We start from the raw sequence: 23,083 nt of genomic DNA, 5'->3' as shown, positions 1-23,083 counted from the left end.
TTGATCCTGGATTATATGTTTAAATCATGGATGTTTAAAGTTCATATTTGTCTAATATTAGTTTACTTTTCATTAATGAAGTATGACGCTGCGCTGTCAGTACACTTGTCCCTGTTTGTGATTGGTCAAATGTAGCTAACCCCGCCCCTTTCACGTGAACGCGCACTCAGCCGGAGAGAGAAACCCTGGCTTGATTTACCGAGTTGATAACCAGCGTCGTAGGACCGCTTAGCGAGAGCGCGTGTGTTAGGGTTAGTTAAGATAACTCAAACATATCCAGGGTCTGTTGAGCTGGCTTCGTACAGGGCACATGTGGCATAGCAGCGCTAATGTCAAAGACACAAACATTATATTTTTATTTTACAAGGATGCAGTGACACAAATATCTTCCCTTCAGATCAGCACTTTGAGAAGGTCTTTAGTGACGTTTCAGTCCGGCGTCATGGCAACCCCACCATTTCCTCCATTGCAGATACACACAAAAGATGGCGATGTGCATTGTACCTCCATGAGACCTCCAGAAGAACTCCAGGCAGGTCAAGGCCGGCACAAACACTCTGACCCCGGAGAGATAATGGGACCAAGGTGGAGGTGGGCTGCTGTGAATCTAACCCTTCAGATCACAGCAGAAAGAGGAAGGGGGGAAGGAGTCTCAGCGTGTCTCTTGACCTCTGTGACTGACTGTCCTACAGGGTAAGCATGAAGGCAGAGGACAGAGTCTTGATGGCCTCCTACATCCGGACAATGAGCAATCAGGAGTAAGTGTCGGTGATTAGGGCGACACTCAGAACCTCCAGCATTCATAGAGTCAGCCTCCAGAAGCTTCTCGATGTCTACAACTGAGAGAGGATGGTTTTCCAAAGTCTATAGCGAGCATGGACGGCTAAAGAGTTCTGGGAAGTGAAGTCAATGTTTCTTAAAACTCATTGTCTTCCTCTGGGTGCAAAAAGAAGTCCAGTTGTATAGAAGTCTATGAGAAAATGACTCTACTTGTCACTTGATTTAGTAAAGATTTAAAAACAGCATCATTGTTGGAGCAACTATCCAGAAACATTCAAACAAAGGAGCGTAGTCCAAAGTTGAGAAGCTTAAGTTGCGATATGGTGTGTTACGATATAATGCGTCAAGGCAACGCAAGTTTATTCATATAGCACCTTTCAACACACGGCCATTCAAAGTGCTTTACAAAAATGAAAGCATTAAGAAATAGTGTGGCGGCAACACGTTATAAACATTAAAACACAAATATAATCAGACAGGAATAACACAGGAACATGAATACAAGTTGCAGTGCAGTGTGAGATGTGAATAGTTCAATTAACTTGAGAAGCTTTCAGCCTGGATTTAGAAGTAGTCAGAGTTTCAGCGGACATGCAGGTTTCTGGGGGTTTGCTCCAGATGTTTGGAAATATCTCTAACCACATTCTCACATTCCTCTACCCCTGGTCAATTATACTTTTTCTAACCTTTGATATTCCTTTCATTCAACAGAAAACGGCTTGCATACCGACATCCAAAAAGTGAACTCGTGAAATGAAAACTGCTTCTTGCTTAGGCATTGAGTTTCGGTATTAGGTGGTAGAATCTGCAGATATGAATGTAGTGATACTACAGAGTATTTACTCTTGTTTTACACATACTAAGCCAGCGTCTTCATTGGCTGAGAAGGCTGCTGTCATAGAGGGAGACAAATTAACAAGTTAGTCGCTTCTCAGGACATTCAGAGTGTTGCCATGTAAAGAAAGGAAGGGCAGCTTGGGAAAGAAGTTGAAAACCGGATATACAGTATGTTCAGAAAGTTGCAAGACGAAACCCCCCCGAAATGTTTCTGTTCATGATTCAACTTGCACTTTCTTTGAAGCAGATATTAAGAATCTGGATGCCCATGATTTACACTTTGTCAACTTGGAGATTTCAATTTGGATCCTTGCAATAAAAAGGCAAACGTATCAAAATCGGATTATTTTCAAACCATACAATTAAAAGAATCTATGAGGTGGTAAAGCCTCTAAAACATGACTGAGACCATGGTAGCATGATAAAACTGTGCATTCATGTCAATACTAAAATTATCTCAGGTTTAGCAACCTGTTAAGCCCCAAATCGGAGAGTAAAAGTTAGCTGCTAATGGAAGCCACCAGAGTTATCGCAGCTTCCGGTTTTGGCTATGCGGCAGTCTCACACACACACATGACCAAATAAGGAGTATGTGGGAGTTCCCCTTGATTCCATTGGCTCTGACGGTTAGAAAGAGATGTCAATCAGCAAAATCGAGCAAGGGGGGCCATAGATAGGTCAAATCCACCCAAATGACCCCAGAAGTGTTTTTTTTTATGCTAATTCTCTCTAAAAAGGTCAAATTTCACTTGTTTTGCATCAATCTTGATACAGGGCACTTATTATATGTTGTAGTTTGGATTCCTAAAGCTTTTAGTCTACCAACCCATCATCCAAGGGTAGTTTTCACTATAAGTAATTTTTTTTTTTGGACGGACACTATCATTTACATTCTTTTACTGTGTTCAATCTGAATTTACTTTAACATAAAAACATCTATATTGATTCTGACACTTCTACATCCAACTCACAGGTGTAACCTTGCTTTGAGAAAAAAGATTATTAATGTAACCCTTTTAGAAGTGAAGATATGGTCCTTTGTTCTGGGAATGTCATTTTCGAGCCTGAGACCTGAAACACAGGCTCGGGGCTTGGATGCGTGACCCTCTCATACTCAGGTTTACAATCTCAACAATGGGATACATGACTGCATTTGTAAATAAACAAGGTCCAAAAAGGGAAAGAAAAGAGTTTGCAGGGTTGTCAACAACTCAGCGACAGATGTCTGGATCGTGTGGGAGATTATATAGTACATGGATGTATTTCTATATCTTGTATACTGTGGTGTTTAGTAAACATATCTGGTTCTGCATTAGCTGTTTACATGGTAACACCAGAACATGGCGATCAAATTGTCCAAAGAACGAGTCAGTTAAAGGTTATGTAATATCTGTGACCATATAAAGAGATTGGATTGGGTTTCGAGGCCTTTCCTTCGAGTAAATGCCCGAAATCACATGCTCTTGTTTCCAGTCTTTTACTAGAGATATCCAGAAATTCAAATAATCCACAGTAGCTGAAGGGAGATAAATAATATTGGCGTGTACATAAGTCCAAAAAAAGCATAATAAACGACTGAAAAGTAATTCTTCAAAGAAAATATAAGCCAAACACGATTGCTACCGCAGAGCAGACTTCTTCAGAAACCCACATTATACATCAGTCGTTGCTGCTTTGAAACTCAACCACTTTGTCTTTATGATAATGAGCTTTTGCATTAAAAACAAGCCCATATCTGCAACAACAATCTCAAAACAACATTGTTCTAATCAAAAACCCGCTTTAGTGTTGAAAGCAGACGCAGCGATGACCATATGGCGAACGGCACAAAGACCTTCCCAGGCTCTGACGGTAAAACAGAGGACGCCATTGATGCCGCTGTGAATGCCGTGCGCCCGTAATATGCCGCATATGTTTCTCATCCCTTTGCAACTCTATGGGATTAAGCCTCGGAAAGCCCGACACAGATATAGAAGCATGCAAAGTGGCTCCTGCCATCTCAGGGTGCCCCTCATCGTGGCCCCCTCTCTTCATTAAAACTCAGACATGAAAAGGGGCTTCAGACAGGAGCAGGGTGCAAAGAAAGGGTCCTCCAGCCTGTCTGCTGAGTGTGGGAGCGTGTGTGACGGTGTGTGTTTTTGGGGGGTGTATGGGAATTGACTTTACCCATTAAACCTGATTGAGAGACACCCAGCGAGGGAGCCGTACCCACCACGGCTGCAATTTGCTGTCTGGGTGGCACAAAGGGGGGGTCAGAGGTCAAATAAGTGCAGTGAGATGGACGAGCTTTCTCATGCTAATGCCGCCACAAACAGCTCTGCGTCTTTGCCGGGATGTTATAGGACGGAAGGCATTACTGAGTTTGATGTTTGTTATAATGAACGACGCCCCTTGGGGGATCCGTGAAGATGAACAGGAAGTGTTACGTGAGTGGGAAACAACTGTGGCGCTGATTTTTTACATATAAAACCTGAGAATCTGCTCTTGTAAATCAGATTTCTGAATCAACCAGAGCTGTCAGAATGGAGTTTTTAAGTCTTGTTGCATTTCTTCATTCAGGTGAGAATAACCAAAGCACATAGCCAGCGGAGAGCATGAATTAAAAACACAGATTCACCTGGAAGTGAACAAAGACCTGGTTTGTTGTTGTGGATTTGAAGTGGCTTGTAAAAACGCACTCACAGAACAATGGTGTGTTGACATCTGTTAGTCAGTAATGACTCACACTTGAAGCTGACAGTAATGACCTCTGGATAGACTGCCAAGTACGGCACAAGTCCTCTAAATTAAAAAGGGAAACAATAAATAGTTTTAACTAAATGTATAAGTGCTTAAGGCTTCGGGACGACAGCATAGGTCTCAGGGATTGTTGGAAATCACAGTTTGAAAAGGAATCTGTTTTATGACGTGACGATGCTATGGTAAGGTTTGCGGCTTAAAGCAGTCCAAAAAAAGCAGTGAGGGGCTCAAGACAGGACGAAAAACACTTTGATTCGCTCAAACAAAACCACTCCAGGAAATAGAGTCCAATCGGTAGGAATAGTATAAGTGCAATGGTGGATGTGATGGTGATTGTGGTGGAATATTATGAAGAAATTGCATTAAAGATCTCGGTAGAATAGCCGTAGAAAATGTAGTCAACAGGAAATGAAGCCTCCTGAATCCCCCCTTTCTTTTTCCATGCCAGTGAGCAGGTGAATGCAATATCAAAAATACCACATAGAAAACACAGAGACCTTGAATGTGGCTCCCACAGTTTGGTTGAACCACGGCGTTATGGTTGGACAAGTTGTCAGGAGGAAACAGAAAAAGAAAAAGGGAACTCTTCCTAACCTCCTCTTGTCAAAAGTCAAAGTCAACTTTATTGCCAATCTCAAAATATGTTTGTGCACACAGAAAGATCGAAATACTGTTTCCCACAGTCCTAAGGTATAAAACACTCACACATTAAAAAGCAAGAACACTCAATAATTTACAAAAAACCCCACAAAATAACAGTTTACTTCAGTAAGCAGGATATATATAAAAAAGATGATGTACATAGTGCAAATGGGAGTGTAAAATTGTCCATAGCAGCAGGATATATTTCCTCCCAACAAACAAGAACGTCATTCCTATATGTGATTTTTAACACTTCTATGTCAACATGCTCCCTCTGGGCTGAAAGAGTCAATAAAGTTATAGGGAAAAGAAACTGACTTAAAGATTGACAAATATCCCAGACGGAAATGTTCACTTGTGAGCCATTTCCAGTAAATATTGTTTGTAGTAACTGAGATCAGCTGGCTAATGTATCTTTGTGTGTAAATGAAGGTTTGTAAAGTGCAGCTTGCACAATGTATTTTAAAACTGCTTTTCAATTAGCTCTGACATCAACTCATATCCAAAACAGCAAGCAAAAAATACTCTTGAAAGATTTGCAATAAAAGGCAAAAGACGCTCAAGCTTTCTCGATCAAACCCAATTCATCACTGTTATTATTAAAGAGTATGAAAACAGACCTGAGCCATAGTTAATGTGCCCAGTAGTTATGTGTTGGGTTATTCTCATTACTATCTCATTATGTCAAAGTAACACATATCCCTATAGCATTAGGATGAATTGTAAATCCTAGAGGTGATATTTAAGCTCTTTGGGGTTTCCTAACGCTCCTGCACGATCTATGTTTGTTATTACTTTTGTTTTATGGCATCAAAAGTTCGAACTTCATGCTAAAAATGTTACTAAAAACGAAAATCCAACGGCTCAAGATGAAATGACCTGATGCGATGTGAGCGTAGAAATGATTGTGCCAAAGTTAATTCAGATGTTCGGTTTCTTTTGGTTTCCTTTCGACTAATTGTTGAAATATGCTAATGTGCGTAAAACAAAGCGAGAAGCAACAAAGTCAACTTTTCAACAACAGGACCGGGGTGGATCGCACACTTACACCCCACACACACACACACACACACACACACACACACACACACACACACACACACACACACACACACACACACACACACACACACACACAGCTGTGGGAGCAGGCAGACCCTCTGAGGGGCCCCTCCTCACAGACACGAAGCTTTATGTTTGCTGTCTGGGTGGAGAGGCTGTTCAGATTAATGGCCTCAGCTCAGGATTGTTTGTTTAGCATGTCTGCGATGTTCAATGGCTGACAAATTATACTCCAAACGTTGAAAAATCAACACAGACGATTGAAAAAAAGACAGAAATTGCGCCTGAAAAATGAATCACATGACGTCAACACTCAATGCACGAATAAAAAACAAACGTGTCTCTCCTTTAGGGTTATACATTTCTTTAATGGCAGAAAAAAACATTAGCAACTGGATAATCAGAATCAGAATACCTCACAAAGGGGACATTTAAATGTGTTACAGCAAGTAAAGAGTCAAAGATAGCTAGCATGATGCTAAGAGCAGAACATGAAATCAACCCACAAGATTAAAGACCAGAGCATTCACTTGCAGAAATAAAAACCAAATAACACTTTTTTTGGGTCACGAAACTTCTTACAGTACATGGCAACAAACTCTCCACAGCTTGGGCAGCTAGCATTATGATATAGATAGCATTAGAGCAGGGAGGTCAAACTCAAATACACAGTGGGCCAAAATTAAGAAATCTGTACTAGTGAAGGGCCGGACTGGTTCAATGTTTATTGCAGAACTTATTGAAATGAACTTATTGCACATATTAAACCTGGAACTAACAAAGCTTCAATGATTGCCAATAAAAACAACATTAAACATTAAATAATCAGTTGATTCATTTCTTATGGCTCTATCTGCAGCTTTTCCAGAGTCATTTCTTATGATTACATTTTCCCACAGGCCAACAACAGCTTCAACAAAACTATTTCCCTCAAAGAGAAACCAAACATGCCCTGTTGTCGTGAGAGAGAAAGTGCAGAAGGAAACATCCATTAAACTCAGTGTGCTGCTCTGTGATGCTAGTTCAGATACTTGGCATCTCATCTTGGGGGCAAGGTCATCAATGTTTGGGCTCAGGCTCTGAGCTGAGGAGACCCTCAGGATGGAGTGAAGGTGTGCGTGCAATATACCAGCGGGCCAGATCTAATAGGAATTGATCATTATCCTGCGGGCCGAAATTAAATCCACCAAGGGCCTGATTTGGCCCCCGGGCCTTGAGTTTGACACATGTGATGCATTAGAGTTACAGTGGAAATCAAACCACAAAACTGAAAAAAGACAGAAATTGAAGCCCAAAAACAATCACATCAATTACTACTGCCACACATTTCACTGCAGAAATAAAAACCAAACACTTTCCTTTCTTGGGTTACAAACTTCTGTAATGGCAGATAAAAACGTTGGCAACCAGCTGATGCTAGCACGATGCTAGTTGATAGCATTAGAGGTCAAAATGGAAATGAACCCACATGATTGGAAATAAAGACAGTATTTGAACCCCAACAACAATCACAATACATCGAAGATCAACTTGTAATACCAGACCATTCACTGCAGAAATAAAAACCAAATGCTTCTGTTTTTTTAGGTTCCAAACTTCTGTAGCCTAATGGCAGCAAAACTCTGCACAGCTTTGGCAGCAATATTGCAATTGATGGCATTTGAGTTACAGTACAAAGATGGAAATCAACCCACAAAAAAGACAGAAATGGTTCCTCAAAACAATGCCACACCCTGCAGAAATAACAAGCAACTCTCTTTTTTTTGGGTCACAAAACATTATAAATGTCGACCAGAGCTCCACAGCATTAGCATCTATTGTAGCATGATGCTAATTGACAGCAACAAAAACAATCACTTGACTGCGAATAAGGCGGGGCTATGACGCACACCTGCACACCTGTTAGCCTGTTCTACCATTCTTCGTTTTCCGAGGCTAGGAAGGATTCTTGCCTCGCTTCTGAAGGACCTGACTCGGAAGACATGTGCTACCAAGGAAGCGTCCTCGACATTTAGAAACACCCACTGACCTGAAGCAGAGTGTTGTGTTTGTTCTTCTTCTTTTTTTGTATTATCCTGTTTGTAAGAACGTCTTCCCACCATCCAAACAAATCAGCAGCCATGTGATCAGGTGAACAATATTGTGGGGGAAAAAAACAATATTGTGTTATTGCCCCCTATTGGCTTGGAGTGTAAATGCCATAAAACACACCTGCAAAAAAGCTCAATGAAACAATCAATTCAATCTGAGTTTTTCTGGAATTTGTCTTTTTTGTAACTGATTCAAATAAAAATACATATATAATCTCTCCTCTTCATGTACTCAACTTAAATCATACTTTACTTAAGAGTCTTTGTGTTGTTGCTTTGCTAATTGTCTATTCCATTGCTTCTTAATATCTGCACTTGTTGATATTGCTTATAAAATGGTGTGTTTTTCAATGTGATCTATATACAAACTAAAAATGAAACTATATATTTTTTAAGGAATTAACTAGCTTGGGTTTAAACCATAATAATAGTGATGATAATAATAATATCGTGATTTTTCCCCACATAATAAAACACGATTTTAATGAAGTCTTTACTGCTAATTACATTTTCATTTCTATTATTTAAATTAGCTTTAAATCCTTTTTATATTCCCCATTTTTATTCCCCAATATTTTTACTTGTATTATTATCATTATTATTAAAAGAGCATATTCAGCACATTTCCAGGAAGGTTTCTAATTTCTTTAATTCCCCTCCTCGACTCCCTTCCTCGACTCCTATCCTCGTGTCTTAGTCCCGCCCACAGGGGATGCGAGCGTAGGAGTCGAGGAGGGGATCCGAGGAAAGAGGAGGGGAAATTAGTGAAATGAGAAAGGGCCCAGGTCTAACAGAAATCCTGTGCAGTAATACAACAGGGCCTCGCTCACATTATTCACACGTGGTGGTGAGTCATTTGAGTCTAATTGCAATTTAAAGCGTGAAGTCATCCCATAATAATCAGAAACTCATCCGTTCTGCTGCAGCGGGACAGACAGACTGCAAACAGCATGGAGACAAGAAAAGAGATTGATGTTAAAACATTGGTTTATTTTCTTACATGAAATGACATTAAAATTGCCCTGCAGCTCCATGAGCGAAACAGCTGAGCAGACTAATGAGTACAGTGTAGAGCCGTTGAATGGGAGTCGGAGGCGGCGTGTTGAGTATGGAATTCCAACCTTTATTTCCCATTAGATTTACAGAAGGGAAGAATAACTTGTATGCATGCTACTCAAGCTAGAATGATAACAACCACCAGGTATAATCTCGAACAGGTCCGCGACACCACAGTGAATTATGTCCCGTATTGTTCCATTACAACAGCTACGTTATAGGCCCAATTCGTTAACTGTATTCAGAAAGTTGACGGACTTTTAGTCATGTTCTACTCATTTAAATTAAATAAATTCATATGTATAGACCTGCAGGACTCCTGGCCTGAAATTCCGATTATAAAAAATACTTTAAATCAAAAATCTACTAAATTATTATTTTTTTCGATCCCAGAAAATGCGTTTTATTGGGAAAAATTCTTTGCAGGCGATACTTACGTTTCCAAATGGATCAGGATCGAATGCTTTAACTTGAATAAACGAGCAGAAAGAGAGCTTTTATTTTACATCAATAATTGTTTTGTTTTTTTGCCAGTATTTGTATTTATTGATTTGGAAATATAGGCTATATGTTCGCCCCGTTTTCACGAAAGAATGCCCTGAAGTTCCCACTGCAATCTTGATACGTTCTTTAAAGTACTTTTAAAACTTGTATTCAGTTGCAAGATGATTGAAATGAAACACCAGATTATGGATCGTTAGTCTATGCTGCATAAAGTGGCCTACATCTCAATATATATAGTGTGATAAATAAACAGGATGCCATCCTTTAAATAATGATAAAAACTGCATACATTTCATTCGATATTGCAGCGGATGATTGGATGTAATCATGACTTGGCCCTCAGTGGCCTGTTGCATGTAAGAATAATCACCATACATCGCCCTATATATTATAAAGCGTATCTAAATCATGCTGTATGTTGTACATGATGCAAGGTGTCTAAATGATCAAAAAAGTGGGTTAAATTGATACGATTTTAATTATATATCGATATATTTATTTATTTGAATGTCGATTTTTTTTTTGTATCCCTGCAGATCCATAAAAGTCATTCATTTGATTTAAAAAAAAAAAGAGCTCTTTATAACACAATGTCTCAGAAAGCACAAGAGAATTGGATTCTTTTTTTTTTCCACACTTATTTTTAGATGCATGTCAATGGCTCTGCTGTGAAAAGCGTTTTTAGTTTCAGCTTAGATAGATTTCTATGCGGGCCTCCATCTGTGGTGATGCCGGGCAGGAGCTCTCTTTTCCGGGCCTTTTTTCTCTCTCTCTCTCTCTCTCTCTCTCTCTCTCTCTCTCTCTCTCTCTCTCTCTCTCTCTCTCTCTCTCTCTCTCTCTCTCTCTCTCTCTCCCTCCCTTTCTTTCTTTCTCTCTCTCTCTCTCTCTCTCTCCCTTTCTCCCTCTTGTCTGCAGAGGGGAGCCTAATCAGGAAGACAAGTGGCTGACGGAGTGACGAAGCTTAATTGGCATGGATTCGTGGGAACGCGTAAACAAACAGCTGCCATTTTAATTGTGTCCCTCTCTTCCTCATGAATAAAGAGGAAGAGGAGAAGAGGAGGAGGAGGAGGAAGAAGAGGAGGAAGAAGAGGAGGAGGAAGAGGAGTACATAGCCTCACTTTAATCCACCTCCTGATGGGAGGTAAAGCGTAAATTAAAAAGTACTTTTAAAACGAATTAATAAAGGACAACATATCAAACAGACGTGATTCAAAACATGTTAAGATGCTTGTTTTAGTTGTTGGTGATTTCAAGAGATTTGCTGTCTATAAGAATACAGAAATATACAGAACATGCTCAGATGTATCCTTTCAATTCTCTTCACGTGACTCAGAGCGACTCCATAGGCACTTCTATTTGAGTTAAAACAGCACGTTTAAAAACCCTTTTCATGTCTTCATTTGGGAACTGTTTTGACGCTCTAATTTAATTTTGAAATGTGTTATTCAACAGACTCCACATTAGCCGCTCTTCTTCTTGATTATATTCTTATTAGCATTTCATTTTCAGCATTTTAATCTTTTTCATATACGTCCATATAGTGCTGAGCAGACATTAAGATTAAGCCCTGATTAGAAAGGAAAATTAATTAATTCTTTTAAAGTTTCCTCATTGGCTGCAATATATATTTCTATAGCAGTTAATCGTCTCTGTCACGTGAGATCTGCTCTGACAGACAATAATGAGGCCGGACAAACACATGTTCACATACTGTATTTACAGAGAAGATCAAACAGAAACACATTCAGAGCCTTTTTGTCAGACAGTGGCTTCTTTTTAAACAGTTTAGCCCTGAGCCTGTTTTTCAGGTCTCAGGCTCGAAAATGACATTCCCAGAACAAATGACCATATCTTCCCTTCTAAAAGGGTTAAATTAATAATCTTTTTTCTCAAAGTAATGATAAACCTGTGAGTTGGATGTAGAAAAGTCAGAATCAATATAAAAAATTTTTATTTGAAAGAAAATTCAGATTGAACATAATAAAAAACTGTAAATTATAGTGTCCGTCCAAAAGATATTTTTTACTTACAGTGAAAACTACCCTTGGATGATAAGTTAGTAGACTAAAAGCTGTAGGAATCCAAAGTACAACATATAATAAGTACCCTGTATCAAGATTGATGCAAAACAAGTGATATTTGACCTTTTTTGAGAGATTTAGCACAAAAAAAAAACTTCTGGGGTCATTTGGGTGGAAATGGGTGTTTTACCGTTTCTCTGGAACCCATTGGTCGATTTTGGTGATTGACATCTCTTTCTGACCGTTAGAGCCAATAGAATCAAAGGGGAATCTCCCCACACACACACATGGTAAAACAAAAAGGTGGGGGCTTCGCGCATGCAGTTTTGCTCCAGAGTGAAGCTGTCTCTATAGGTCTACTAGGTCTGACATCTCCAAACTGAAAAGCAGATTTATTGCTCATGGATTATCAGAAATCATTTCAAAGTGACACAAACACATTGGATTAACCTATGGATTAACTTCAGCATCGTTTTTATAGTTTTAATGCCATTGAAGAGTTTTGACCAGACTACGACAGAGGTGAGCCATGTTAGCGTTTCTAGCTACCTAGCTCCATATGTTTTGATGTGTGTTCTTGTTATTATCTCCGAGAGTTCCTATAATCGAGTGATAATGAAGGGTACCCCTCTCTTCTGTGTCTCCTCACGATGTGAAACGATGGGCTGGATGTGCAGCAAAGATAAATAATAAGGTTTTGTGAGTGAATTTCGGTGCAGTCATCTGTTAGCATTTTTCGCTCGTTGCTAATTCAGCAGCTCAGCGTTATCATTGTGGGGTTTTTTAGATTTCTTTTTTTTAAATGATCACTTTCCGTTACATGGATATAAAACATTCATAGTTTATTAAATGAACATGCCCTCAGACACTGTTTCCTGCAAGATTTTGCAGGAGGGGCCCAGTACCGGGGTCTCTCGGGCTTAACAGGTTTTAAGGGCTGTTCTAATTCTTGGGCCACAAGAATGGTCGGCGCCCTATTATAGTTATTACAAGGTGTATATCAGTATGTAGTGTCTCTACTTTAAAGAGTCCTCTCCTGCTGATGTTCAGGTGTATATCAGTGTGTAGTGTCTCTACTTTAAAGAGTCCTCCCCTGCTGATGTTCAGGTGTATATCAGTATGTAGTGTCTCTACTTGAAAGAGTCCTCTCCTGATGATATTCAGGTGTATATCAGTATGTAGTGTCTCTACTTTAAAGAGTCCTCTCCTGCTGATGTTCAGGTATATATCAGTATGTAGTGTCTCTACTTTAAAGAGTCCTCTCCTGCTGATGTTCAGGTGTATATCAGTATGTGGTGTCCCTACTTTAAAGAGTCCTCTCCTGCTGATGTTCAGGTGTATATCAGTATGTAGTGTCTCCATTTTAAAGAGTCCTCTTCTGCTGATGTTCAGGTGTATATCAGTATGTAGTGTCTCTACTTTAAAGAGTCCTCTCCTGCTGATGTTCAGGTGTATATCAGTATGTAGTGTCTCTACTTTAAAGAGTCCTCTCCTGCTGATGTTCAGGTGTATATCAGTATGTAGTGTCTCTACTTTAAAGAGTCCTCTCCTGCTGATGTTCAGGTGTATATCAGTATGTAGTGTCTCTACTTTAAAGAGTCCTCTCCTGCTGATGTTCAGGTGTATATCAGTGTGTAGTGTCTCTACTTTAAAGAGTCCTCCCCTGCTGATGTTCAGGTGTATATCAGTATGTAGTGTCTCTACTTGAAAGAGTCCTCTCCTGATGATATTCAGGTGTATATCAGTATGTAGTGTCTCTACTTTAAAGAGTCCTCTCCTGCTGATGTTCAGGTATATATCAGTATGTAGTGTCTCTACTTTAAAGAGTCCTCTCCTGCTGATGTTCAGGTGTATATCAGTATGTGGTGTCCCTACTTTAAAGAGTCCTCTCCTGCTGATGTTCAGGTGTATATCAGTATGTAGTGTCTCCATTTTAAAGAGTCCTCTTCTGCTGATGTTCAGGTGTATATCAGTATGTAGTGTCTCTACTTTAAAGAGTCCTCTCCTGCTGATGTTCAGGTGTATATCAGTATGTAGTGTCTCTACTTTAAAGAGTCCTCTCCTGCTGATGTTCAGGTGTATATCAGTATGTAGTGTCTCTACTTTAAAGAGTCCTCTCCTGCTGATGTTCAGGTGTATATCAGTATGTAGTGTCTCTACTTTAAAGAGTCCTCTCCTGCTGATGTTCAGGTGTATATCAGTATGTAGTGTCTCTACTTTAAAGAGTCCTCACCTGCTGATGTTCAGGTTTATATCAGTATGTAGTGTCCCTACTTTAAAGAGTCCTCTCCTGCTGATGTTCAGGTTTATATCAGTATGTAGTGTCCCTACTTTAAAGAGTCCTCTCCTGCTGATGTTCAGGTGTATATCAGTATGTAGTGTCCCTACTTTAAAGAGTCCTCTCCTGCTGATGTTCAGGTGTATATCAGTATGTAGTGTCCCTACTTTAAAGAGTCCTCTCCTGCTGATGTTCAGGTGTATATCAGTATGTAGTGTCTCTACTTTAAAGAGTCCTCTCCTGCTGATGTTCAGGTGTTAATGTTGGGCTATAAAGCCCCTGTCACACTGTCCCGAAATTGACAGATGGACAGACGATAAAGGAAATGTTCAAATTCGGCTCTGATCGTAACAACATCGGGTCATTCGTGAGGGCATCTGAAGCCATCGTATGACCGCCGGTGGAGTTTCTCAGGCTCCGGCAGCAACTTTGTGAGCGGTGGCAAAATCTTTTTCATGCCAAAAAATTGACGACGGTCCTTGCGAAGGTTCTTTTTCGTGTTTAATTTGTGTGTCCATTTTGCCCTTCGTAAGGCCACCGTGAGGGCATCTCGTCAAATCGTGTAATCTTCATCTGATCATCGGTGCCATCGGGTATTTTTCGCCTCACGAAGAAAATACGAAGGAAACAAGAAGCTGCCTGATTGTCTTAGGAAGGCAACACGACTACTACGTGAAGCCCTCGCAATGCCGTTGCGTAGCCATCGTATGTACAATGACATCGAGATTGCATTTATTACACAACAAAATCATGTAAACATATTATGTAAATAATCCAATTTGTGTTCTGTGAAACTGAAAAGGATATTACATTGTTGTTGTTACTTCCGTTGCAGTTGTATGTCTTAAATGTAATTTAGGTTTTATTTAGATGCTTTTATTTTGAAGGCGAGTTTACACTGTTGACAGGAAATTGTTGTTGCTATGGAAACAACATTACGGAGATAAGTAATATCTTCTCATCTACATATGAAGACGGAGAAAGTAAAGAATAAAGTGTATGTTTAAATGTTAGCACCCCCCGTAGAGGCACAAGCTCTTACATTGAGTTTGGATACATCGGTAAAGTCTACAACCATATTTTCGTGTGTGGTTCGGGTGCCATCGTGTGGCCTTCTGTAGGCATCGTACTTTCTTCGGCTGTTGCTTGGCCGTTGACCAAGTTCGGGGCCTTCTTTAAATGAAATTTGAAATTCACAATTCTATATTCGTGTGTCCATCTGGTGTCAATTGTGGGACCGTGTGACAGGAGATTAAAGGAACTACAGCACGGTCACATGACTTCACGTCACCACCGCTAAGCTAAAGGTGGCTAATGTTGGGCTATAAAGGAACTACAGCACGGTCACATGACTTCACGTCACCACCGCTAAGCTAAAAGCGGCTAATGTTTTGGCGTGATGACATTTAGTCGTCTCATTGAGACACTTGTTAGCAACCACCATTTTTTAATTCACCATTGGTGTTTTTAATGACGTGTTTTACGACCAAAAAACAAACTTATTTCAAGCTTCTAACTACAAACATGTATAAAAATACGTTCACAAGGGAACCCAAACCGGTAAAATTAAAAGTTTTTTCAACTTTTAGGACCTGCTCTGCACGACTCCATTGAGAAATGTGTTTGAAATGGAGTCCAATCAGAGAGCGATGGCCTCCCGCCTGAAGACAACGATTGGTGGGATGGACGGGGGGGCGCTCCGCTCAGCTGGAAGGATTTAGGCATTTTAAAGTACCTTTGATATGTGTCTTTGAATGAAGGCCTGTCATTTCCTTTTTTGTTTCCCAGAGTGGTATAAGAGAGTACGGCAGCAGAGCCACATATCACATCATTTACAGAGTTTCTTGTATTCTCCGCTCATGAGAAGAAGTAACGTTGGGAGAAGAAAGCACTACGGCCACAATTGGGCCAATGAAGCATATCACGCGCATTCACTTTGCATTTGCCACTTCCTTCAAGACTTTTCTTTCTTTGATTTCTTTGAGGCGCTGCGGCACTCCTCACAGGCTAATAATAGACTTGTCCATCAACTGTCCCCACCCTTGGAGTTAATTGGCGCTGAGCAAAGGGAGCCAGCGCCGCTCTGAAGTCGGCCCGTCATTAGACCAGTGGATGCTGACCGTCACACACTCCTCTGATCTGCACACACACTCCTCTGATCCGCACACACACCCCTCTGATCTGCACACACTCCCACCTGCTCTCTCAGCACGCCCCCCTCCCTTTATCCGTCTTCTCAGAAGGTCTTGAGAAGGCCGACCTGCCTCCTTTCACATCTTCGTCTCAGAGCCGATCGCTCAGGAAGTGAAAGAGACTGCCCTCAAGCTGCAACCTCCAAAACGAGCAAACATTGCAGTGTGTGTGTTCGTATCTCTCAGGCTTTGTCGGGTTCACATTTCCCTGTGCATTCATCGCATGTTCCTAAAATGTGGTATCCTTCTTTATTCTGCTGCAGCAATCTGCCCTATCCTGTTTCTTAAAAATAAATGTATGTATCTTTAAAAAGAAATGTGTAAGAATAAAGACAAATATAAAACATCCCCAGATTAAAACTTTTTCTTTGACCAATGATCAATGGAGGTATCAGCCCTCTAAAGGCCGCTACACACCAACCTGAGACCAAAGAACACGTACTGAAGGCGTCCCGACTTTTACGTCCGCTACGTCTACGAACACACCGCAAAGACTTCAGTCGACGAGTGGCAATAACTGTCCTTACCAGCAAGCAGCGGTAGTGTGTATTCGTCATTCAAAAGAGGCAACAGCCAATCAGAGTGATTTCTTTGGCCGACTTTCTTTGGCCGATTCAACATGTTGGGGAGAACGCGGGAGGGGTGAAAATGTGCCGTAAAGCAACGACGGTGCGGGACACACCAACCTGAGTAGGGCCCCGCGAATGCCCGACTGCCTCTGACGGCCTCTGACTCCCAAAATCGGGTAGGTGTGTCAGGGCCTTAAGAGAACTTTGGATCAAATATCAAAGATCTTAAAATATCTTTGACCTGCACAAATGTAAAGTAAAAACGAATGGCTAATGTTGGAATTAGCCAGTCGTTCTCCTCTCTCTAATTGACACAGTCCTTGGAGACAATAAGGTCAAACTGCAGAGTGGCACAAACATTACTACCAAGAGGATTTCGTTTTGAACTATTTTTTGTCCTGTACTCATTTAAAATAGAAACCTGGCTACATAGATTTTTTTTTGCAGTATGATCCTCTTGTGGGAAACACAAGGCCACAACAGCATCATCGACAATAAGCCAAAAAAGAAACAACGAAACCGTTGCAGAAAAAAGGGCTAGATTGCAGAAGCAGCTGTAACACAGTTGTGCAAACACATGTGCGTAATAACTGTTTTCCATTGTTATAGTCCGTAGACTTGTTGATTCTGTTTACATTACAGTATCTGCTTGCCTTCGCAAACATTTGACGCATGGATCACAATGATATTAGCCATTAAAATGTGGTTTTGTTGGATGTTTATAAAGGCAGCGTTGTGGACAGTGCTGACGTAGTTTCAGTTTGTAAATCCCGCCATAGAAAGGGCTTCCATTTAATAAAGGATTTATTGGATTATTTTCAGATGCTCTCACACTTACACATCTTTTGTAATGTTTTAACAAATCACATGAGTAGATTAGTGTATCCAACTAAAAGGTATTGTGTGTACATTTAAAATAACATTAAGAAATAAAAGAAAAAGCAGATTTAATTAGATGTTTGGTGTTTCAATTAGCTGTTAAATGTTTTTAGGTTCAACCCCTACATTTGATTGCATTAGCTTTGAAAACACACACACATACATACATACATACAGTACACACACACACACACACACACACACACACACACACACACACACACACACACACACACACACACACACACACACACACACACACACACACACACACACACATACACACACACACACACACACACACACACACACACACACATACAGTACACACACACATACAGTACACACACAAACTATTTTTCTTTTTGTATTTACTTTTTAATATTTACTTGCACTATATTTGTTTGTTTTTCTGTATTATTGTGTTGCAATGTTGGAGAAGCCTGTGACCTAAGATTTTCATCGACATAACTACTCTGTAGCTATGTTCGTATGACAAATAAATAACCTTGAACCTTGAACCTTGAAAACACACACACACACACACACACACACATACGTGCATGCATGCATCATCCTGTGTGTGCGAGAGAATAAATAAATGCGTCCTTTCGGGAGTGTGTTTCTGTATATGCACAGTTCAGAACACAAAACGCCGCCTCATGCAATCCTTGCCCCCCCCCCCCCCTCCTCCCTGGCAGATCTCCCATGATGCCCCTGCCCGCGGCTTCCTGCCTCTAATGGCCGCCTCTGTTTGCCACCTCGGGAAGCCTGACATCCTCCAGAGGGCCCGGCGTTAATGGAGGCCATTGACGGGCGAAGAAAGGCTCCTTTGTGGCGCCGTGGGCAAGCGTGGGCACCCGTTTGCTCACACACAGCTTCCCCTCCACACACACACAGCTTCCCCTCCACACACACACAGCTTCCCCTCCACACACACACAGCTTCCCCTCCACACACACACACACACACACACACACACACACACACACACACACACACACACACAAACACACACACACACACACACATACATACCGTACACACACACATACACACACACACACACACACACACAAACACACACACACACACACACATACATACCGTACACACACACATACACACACACACACACACACACACACACACACACACACACACACACACTCACACACACAGCTTCCCATCCACACACACACAGCTTCCCCTCCACACACACACACACACACACACACACACACACACACACACACACACACACACACACACACACACACACACACACACACACACACACACACACACACACACACACACACACACACACACACACACACACACACACACACACACACACAGAGAGATTCCCCTCCACACACACTGCGCCTCGTCAGAACTGAGTGCCAACAGCGGAGATTGAAAGACAGGAGCTGCAAAGTGCCTCCTTACCGGGGAAATGGCAGAGAGAGAGATGGGTAGAGGGAGGGGGAGGGTGAGTATAGAGAAAGGGAGACAGAGGGTGAGTTGGCAAAGAGGAAAGGATGGTGGGGGAAAATAAAGGCCACGAAAGAGCAGGAGAGATTAACCGAATAAGACAAATTAAATTGGCGCGCAGGACGTGAAGGAAATGGGGCACAAACCTCGTAACCAAACACAGAAAAGAAACCCCGGAGAAAAGGGGAAGCAGGAAAAACAAAGAGGTGGAGATCGCCCCCACGTCAAAGGAAGCTGGGTGGCCCTGGAGGATACACGTTGGCAGGGTGCTGGAGCTCTCGCTCTGCCACTGTACAGCCTGTCAGACGCTCCCCTTTCGCTGATTTATAACACCTGAATTGTTCCCCTTTAACAGAGCGGTGAATGGGAGAAAGAGAGGGGAGCCGCCGCTTGCCAAACACTGCCGTCGCTATTGATAACCAAACAGATGTGTTCCAGTTTGGAGCGAAACATCTGACGCTAAATCTGGGCTAACGGTTTTTGTTGTCAGGGAAATACTGTGAGCTCAATGCGGACTCCGGGTTATTGTGTGTGTGATGTTTTCATTCAGTGTAGAAGTCCAGGTGACGTCTCTGCATTGTTGGCCGTGTGAGGGCGGAACACACCTTTCTGATTACATTCATGTACCTCGTGTTTGAATGCACAATATGAGGATTATGGGGAACACATAAAAGAAGCAGTTTCCTCGACTCAACATCGCCACCTATAGTTGTGATTTCTTCTTCTTCTTCTTCTTCTTCTTCTTCTTCTTCTTCTTCTTCTTCTTCTTCTTCTTCTTCTTCTTCTTCTTCTTCTTCTTCTTCTTCTTCTTCTTCGTCGCCTCTCGTCTCGTCTCCATTGTTCCTGACGCTAATTCATCCGAGCGCGCTCCTGCTGCTAATTTCCAACCGCATGGCAGCGTGCCATAGCCGGAAATCGCAGCAAGTGTCACCGACCGTATCCATGCGCCACCGTGGGAGAGCGGCGAGAAAGTAGTGCCATATTTGTCCCAGTATGTCATCTGTTCAACACGCCTGATTGGCTTTCACAACGGAGCCTCCTGATTGATATGCAGCGAGCCGCCTCCCCTCGCCATGAGCTAAGACAAAAGCGTATTGTGTGAGCACCTCCTGTTTTAATTACGCTCAAAAGGGAGCCGTGTGAGGGCTTTCTGTGTGTGTGTGTGTGTGTGTGTGTGTGTGTGTGTGTGTGTGTGTGTGTGTGTGTGTGTGTGTGTGTGTGTGTGTGTGTGCGTGTGCGTGTGCGTGTGTGTGTGTGGCATTTACGAGTGCATGAGCAATGAATGCGTCTAAGTGCTGTACACAAACGTACAGTATGAGCACCGAGGGAATCGTAAAACAAGCACATCCATCGTCATGTCGTCCTGCACGTATGCTCCAGTGTGTGTGTGTGTGTGTGTGTGTGTGTGTGTGTGTGTGTGTGTGTGTGTGTGTGTGTGTGTGTGTGTGTGTGTGTGTGTGTGTGTGTGTGTGTGTGTGTCCTAAAACAAGAAGAATTGCACTGCCATTACTAGGGGAGGACCCGCCGCCGTCCTCTCCCACAGGAGGGGGGAGAGAAAGTGTCGTTGCTTGTTGCCTTTATGCAAATTGGCATCCGATGAAGGTTTTCTTGGGAGCGCCACAAAGAGGGTTTGTGATGGGAGCGCGGGGGAGAAAGGGAGAGGTTAGGAGGGGTTATGGGGAGAAGACAGGGACGACATTCCCATCGGTGCACCCAGAGACATCGTGTTGCATTCCTCTTTTCATCCCTCTCTTCCTCACATCCATGACCCGGTTATTAATTTGGCGGAGATTAGTCGCTCGTTAATTAACGCATGCCCCCTCTTTCTCCTTCGATTGTGTTGGATTCTGGGTATTTCTTTTTGCCTAGCTCTTTTATCAGTAGCTAGTCTTTTAGTCTTTTCTGTATTTTTTTTATACGCTGATGACAATGAGGTAATGTGCAGAGAGAGGATTGGGTGTCTCCCCCCCCCCACCCCCACCCCCTCAGGGCGCTTCTCAAAGAGCTTAACGAGTGGATATGACGCTCTTAAGTCTTGAGTTAATTCATAATTTCATGGCATGTATGCAGTCCAGATCTGGATTCAGCGCTGATCTGTAGATCTCCTCCAAACAACCTTGAAGAGTTGACTCTTCTGGGTCACTTCACACAGTTTCAACCCCCTTTGTTTCTTTTGCCGAGCTGCAAAGTCTTATTTGTTTGCGTGATTGTTTTAAGTGGAGTCAAGAGGGACCGTGTGATATGGAGACATACGATGCAGTGAGGTTTAAATGAGAGTGTGTTACATTACATTTGGCTTTTATCCAAAGCAACTTACAATAAGTACAAAGACCATAGAGATCCAAACTCCGAACAACAAGGAAAGATATATTCACTTCAAGCGAGTCATACCATGGTAAGTGCTGGGGAATTAGTGACAAGGCCTAAGCTAACTCTTTCAAGTTATTTAAAGAGTTTCCGTACAATGGAAACAGAAGTGTTTTCGGTTTGCGACGGATCATATGCAGAGTTTCAGATGTCCCGATGTCAATGGGGAGCTCATTCCATCATTCAGGAGCCAGGATAGCAACCAGTGTGTTTTTCAGGTGTACCTGGGTCACACTCGCAGAGATGGAGTCGCAAGCTGATTGGCTGACGCCGAGCGAAGTGCACGTGGAGTTTATGGTTCAACCAAGGCCTGGATGTAGGAAGGGGCTGATCCCCTCACAGCTCAGAAGGCTGGATCATTTCACACCGTTTCAATCCCCTTCATTTTCGCGGAGCTACAAAGTCTTATTTGTTTGCGTTAGGTGTACTGGAGTCACGAAGAATCACGTGATACGGAGACATGCAGTACGATGCAGTGAGGTTTAAATGGCGGTGAGAAAATTCTTCTTAAAGTGTCCTCTTAGGAATTATGCATGAGGTGACCTGCAGATCAGGTGTTGACATGATTATTTGGACGCTATTAAGTTCAAGTAACAATGAAACCGCTACATTTCCAAAGTCACGTATGGGGCGTTGTGAATGCCAACATATTCCTCCTCTCCACTGATCTTTAGCACTTCAATTCATATTTCTAAACCATCATCCCTGTTCCAGTATTCAGTGTTTGACGTTTAAAACCCTGCCCCCCTCTGAAAGGAGATAACACCATGGCTTTTTATGTTTGTTTTGAGACTAAATACAAACCTAAACATTTTTAAATCTTTACCACTGTCTTTTTCTTTTAGTCCCGCATTTGATATGCCCCTCTCATAAAATAAATAGCCCTCAGAAATATGGATCTAGAACCGCCGATGTTTAAAAACATTATTCTGAGCATTATGGTAGAATAAAAGTGTTAAAAACAAGCAAATTATTTCACTGTTTGCAACTAATCAGGCGAGATGAACCCCCACTCGCTGTATCAATGCATTTAAATCATTCATTTACACCAAAGCAGTACTGGTAGAACAAAATAAAACTCATTTTACGGGACTTAGTTTGATTTTAAACCTGTGACCTAAGGCCATGCGGGAAAAGACAATCAGATGTATTTCAAGAGATTTATCTTCCGTAAATTAAAGTCTTCTGCAGCTCACACTGAGAAGAAGCCTGAGGCCGCTTCTCAGACTCCTCCTCAGCGTGCTCAGTTTTCTGAGTGTTGGATAAGCAGCATTTCTAAATGTGTGCGAAGAGATCATGACCTCATCTCTCTCTCATAGTCAAATATCTTTATTGGCACCACCCTAATGACATCACACAGTGTTATCAAAGCATGGTACGAATCATGACGTTTACAACATACCTAAGATGACCCTTTGTTCACCCCCAAAGAAAATTCTGTTTTTGTTGAACACACACACCTGTATAGGAATAGAGATATGCACAAACACATGCATTTTATAAAGAGAATAGCCTGTATGTAATGCACCTCTCCAGATACAAGTCCACACTTCCCAACAGATCCTAAAAA

The 23,083-nt window shown here is 41.8% G+C and overlaps 1 protein-coding gene across 1 annotated transcript in view; it reads right to left on the bottom strand.

Moving 5' to 3' along the window:
* Window positions 1-686: 686 nt before the first annotated feature.
* Window positions 687-23,083, bottom strand: part of rhbg (Rh family B glycoprotein) — a gene marked incomplete at its 3' end in the record, with an annotated part of 35,418 nt that continues 13,021 nt past the window's right edge. The window contains exon 6 of the mRNA XM_079640899.1: window positions 687-731. Within this exon, the coding sequence (XP_079497025.1) occupies window positions 687-731 (45 nt within the window). The remainder of the gene's footprint in view (window positions 732-23,083) is intronic.

Source organism: Notothenia rossii (genome assembly GCF_949606895.1).
Source record: "Notothenia rossii genome assembly, chromosome: 7".
Lineage (NCBI taxonomy): Eukaryota > Metazoa > Chordata > Actinopteri > Perciformes > Nototheniidae > Notothenia > Notothenia rossii.
The sequence above is the reverse complement of the archived record's forward strand: the minus strand, read 5'-3'. Positions and strand labels throughout refer to the sequence as shown.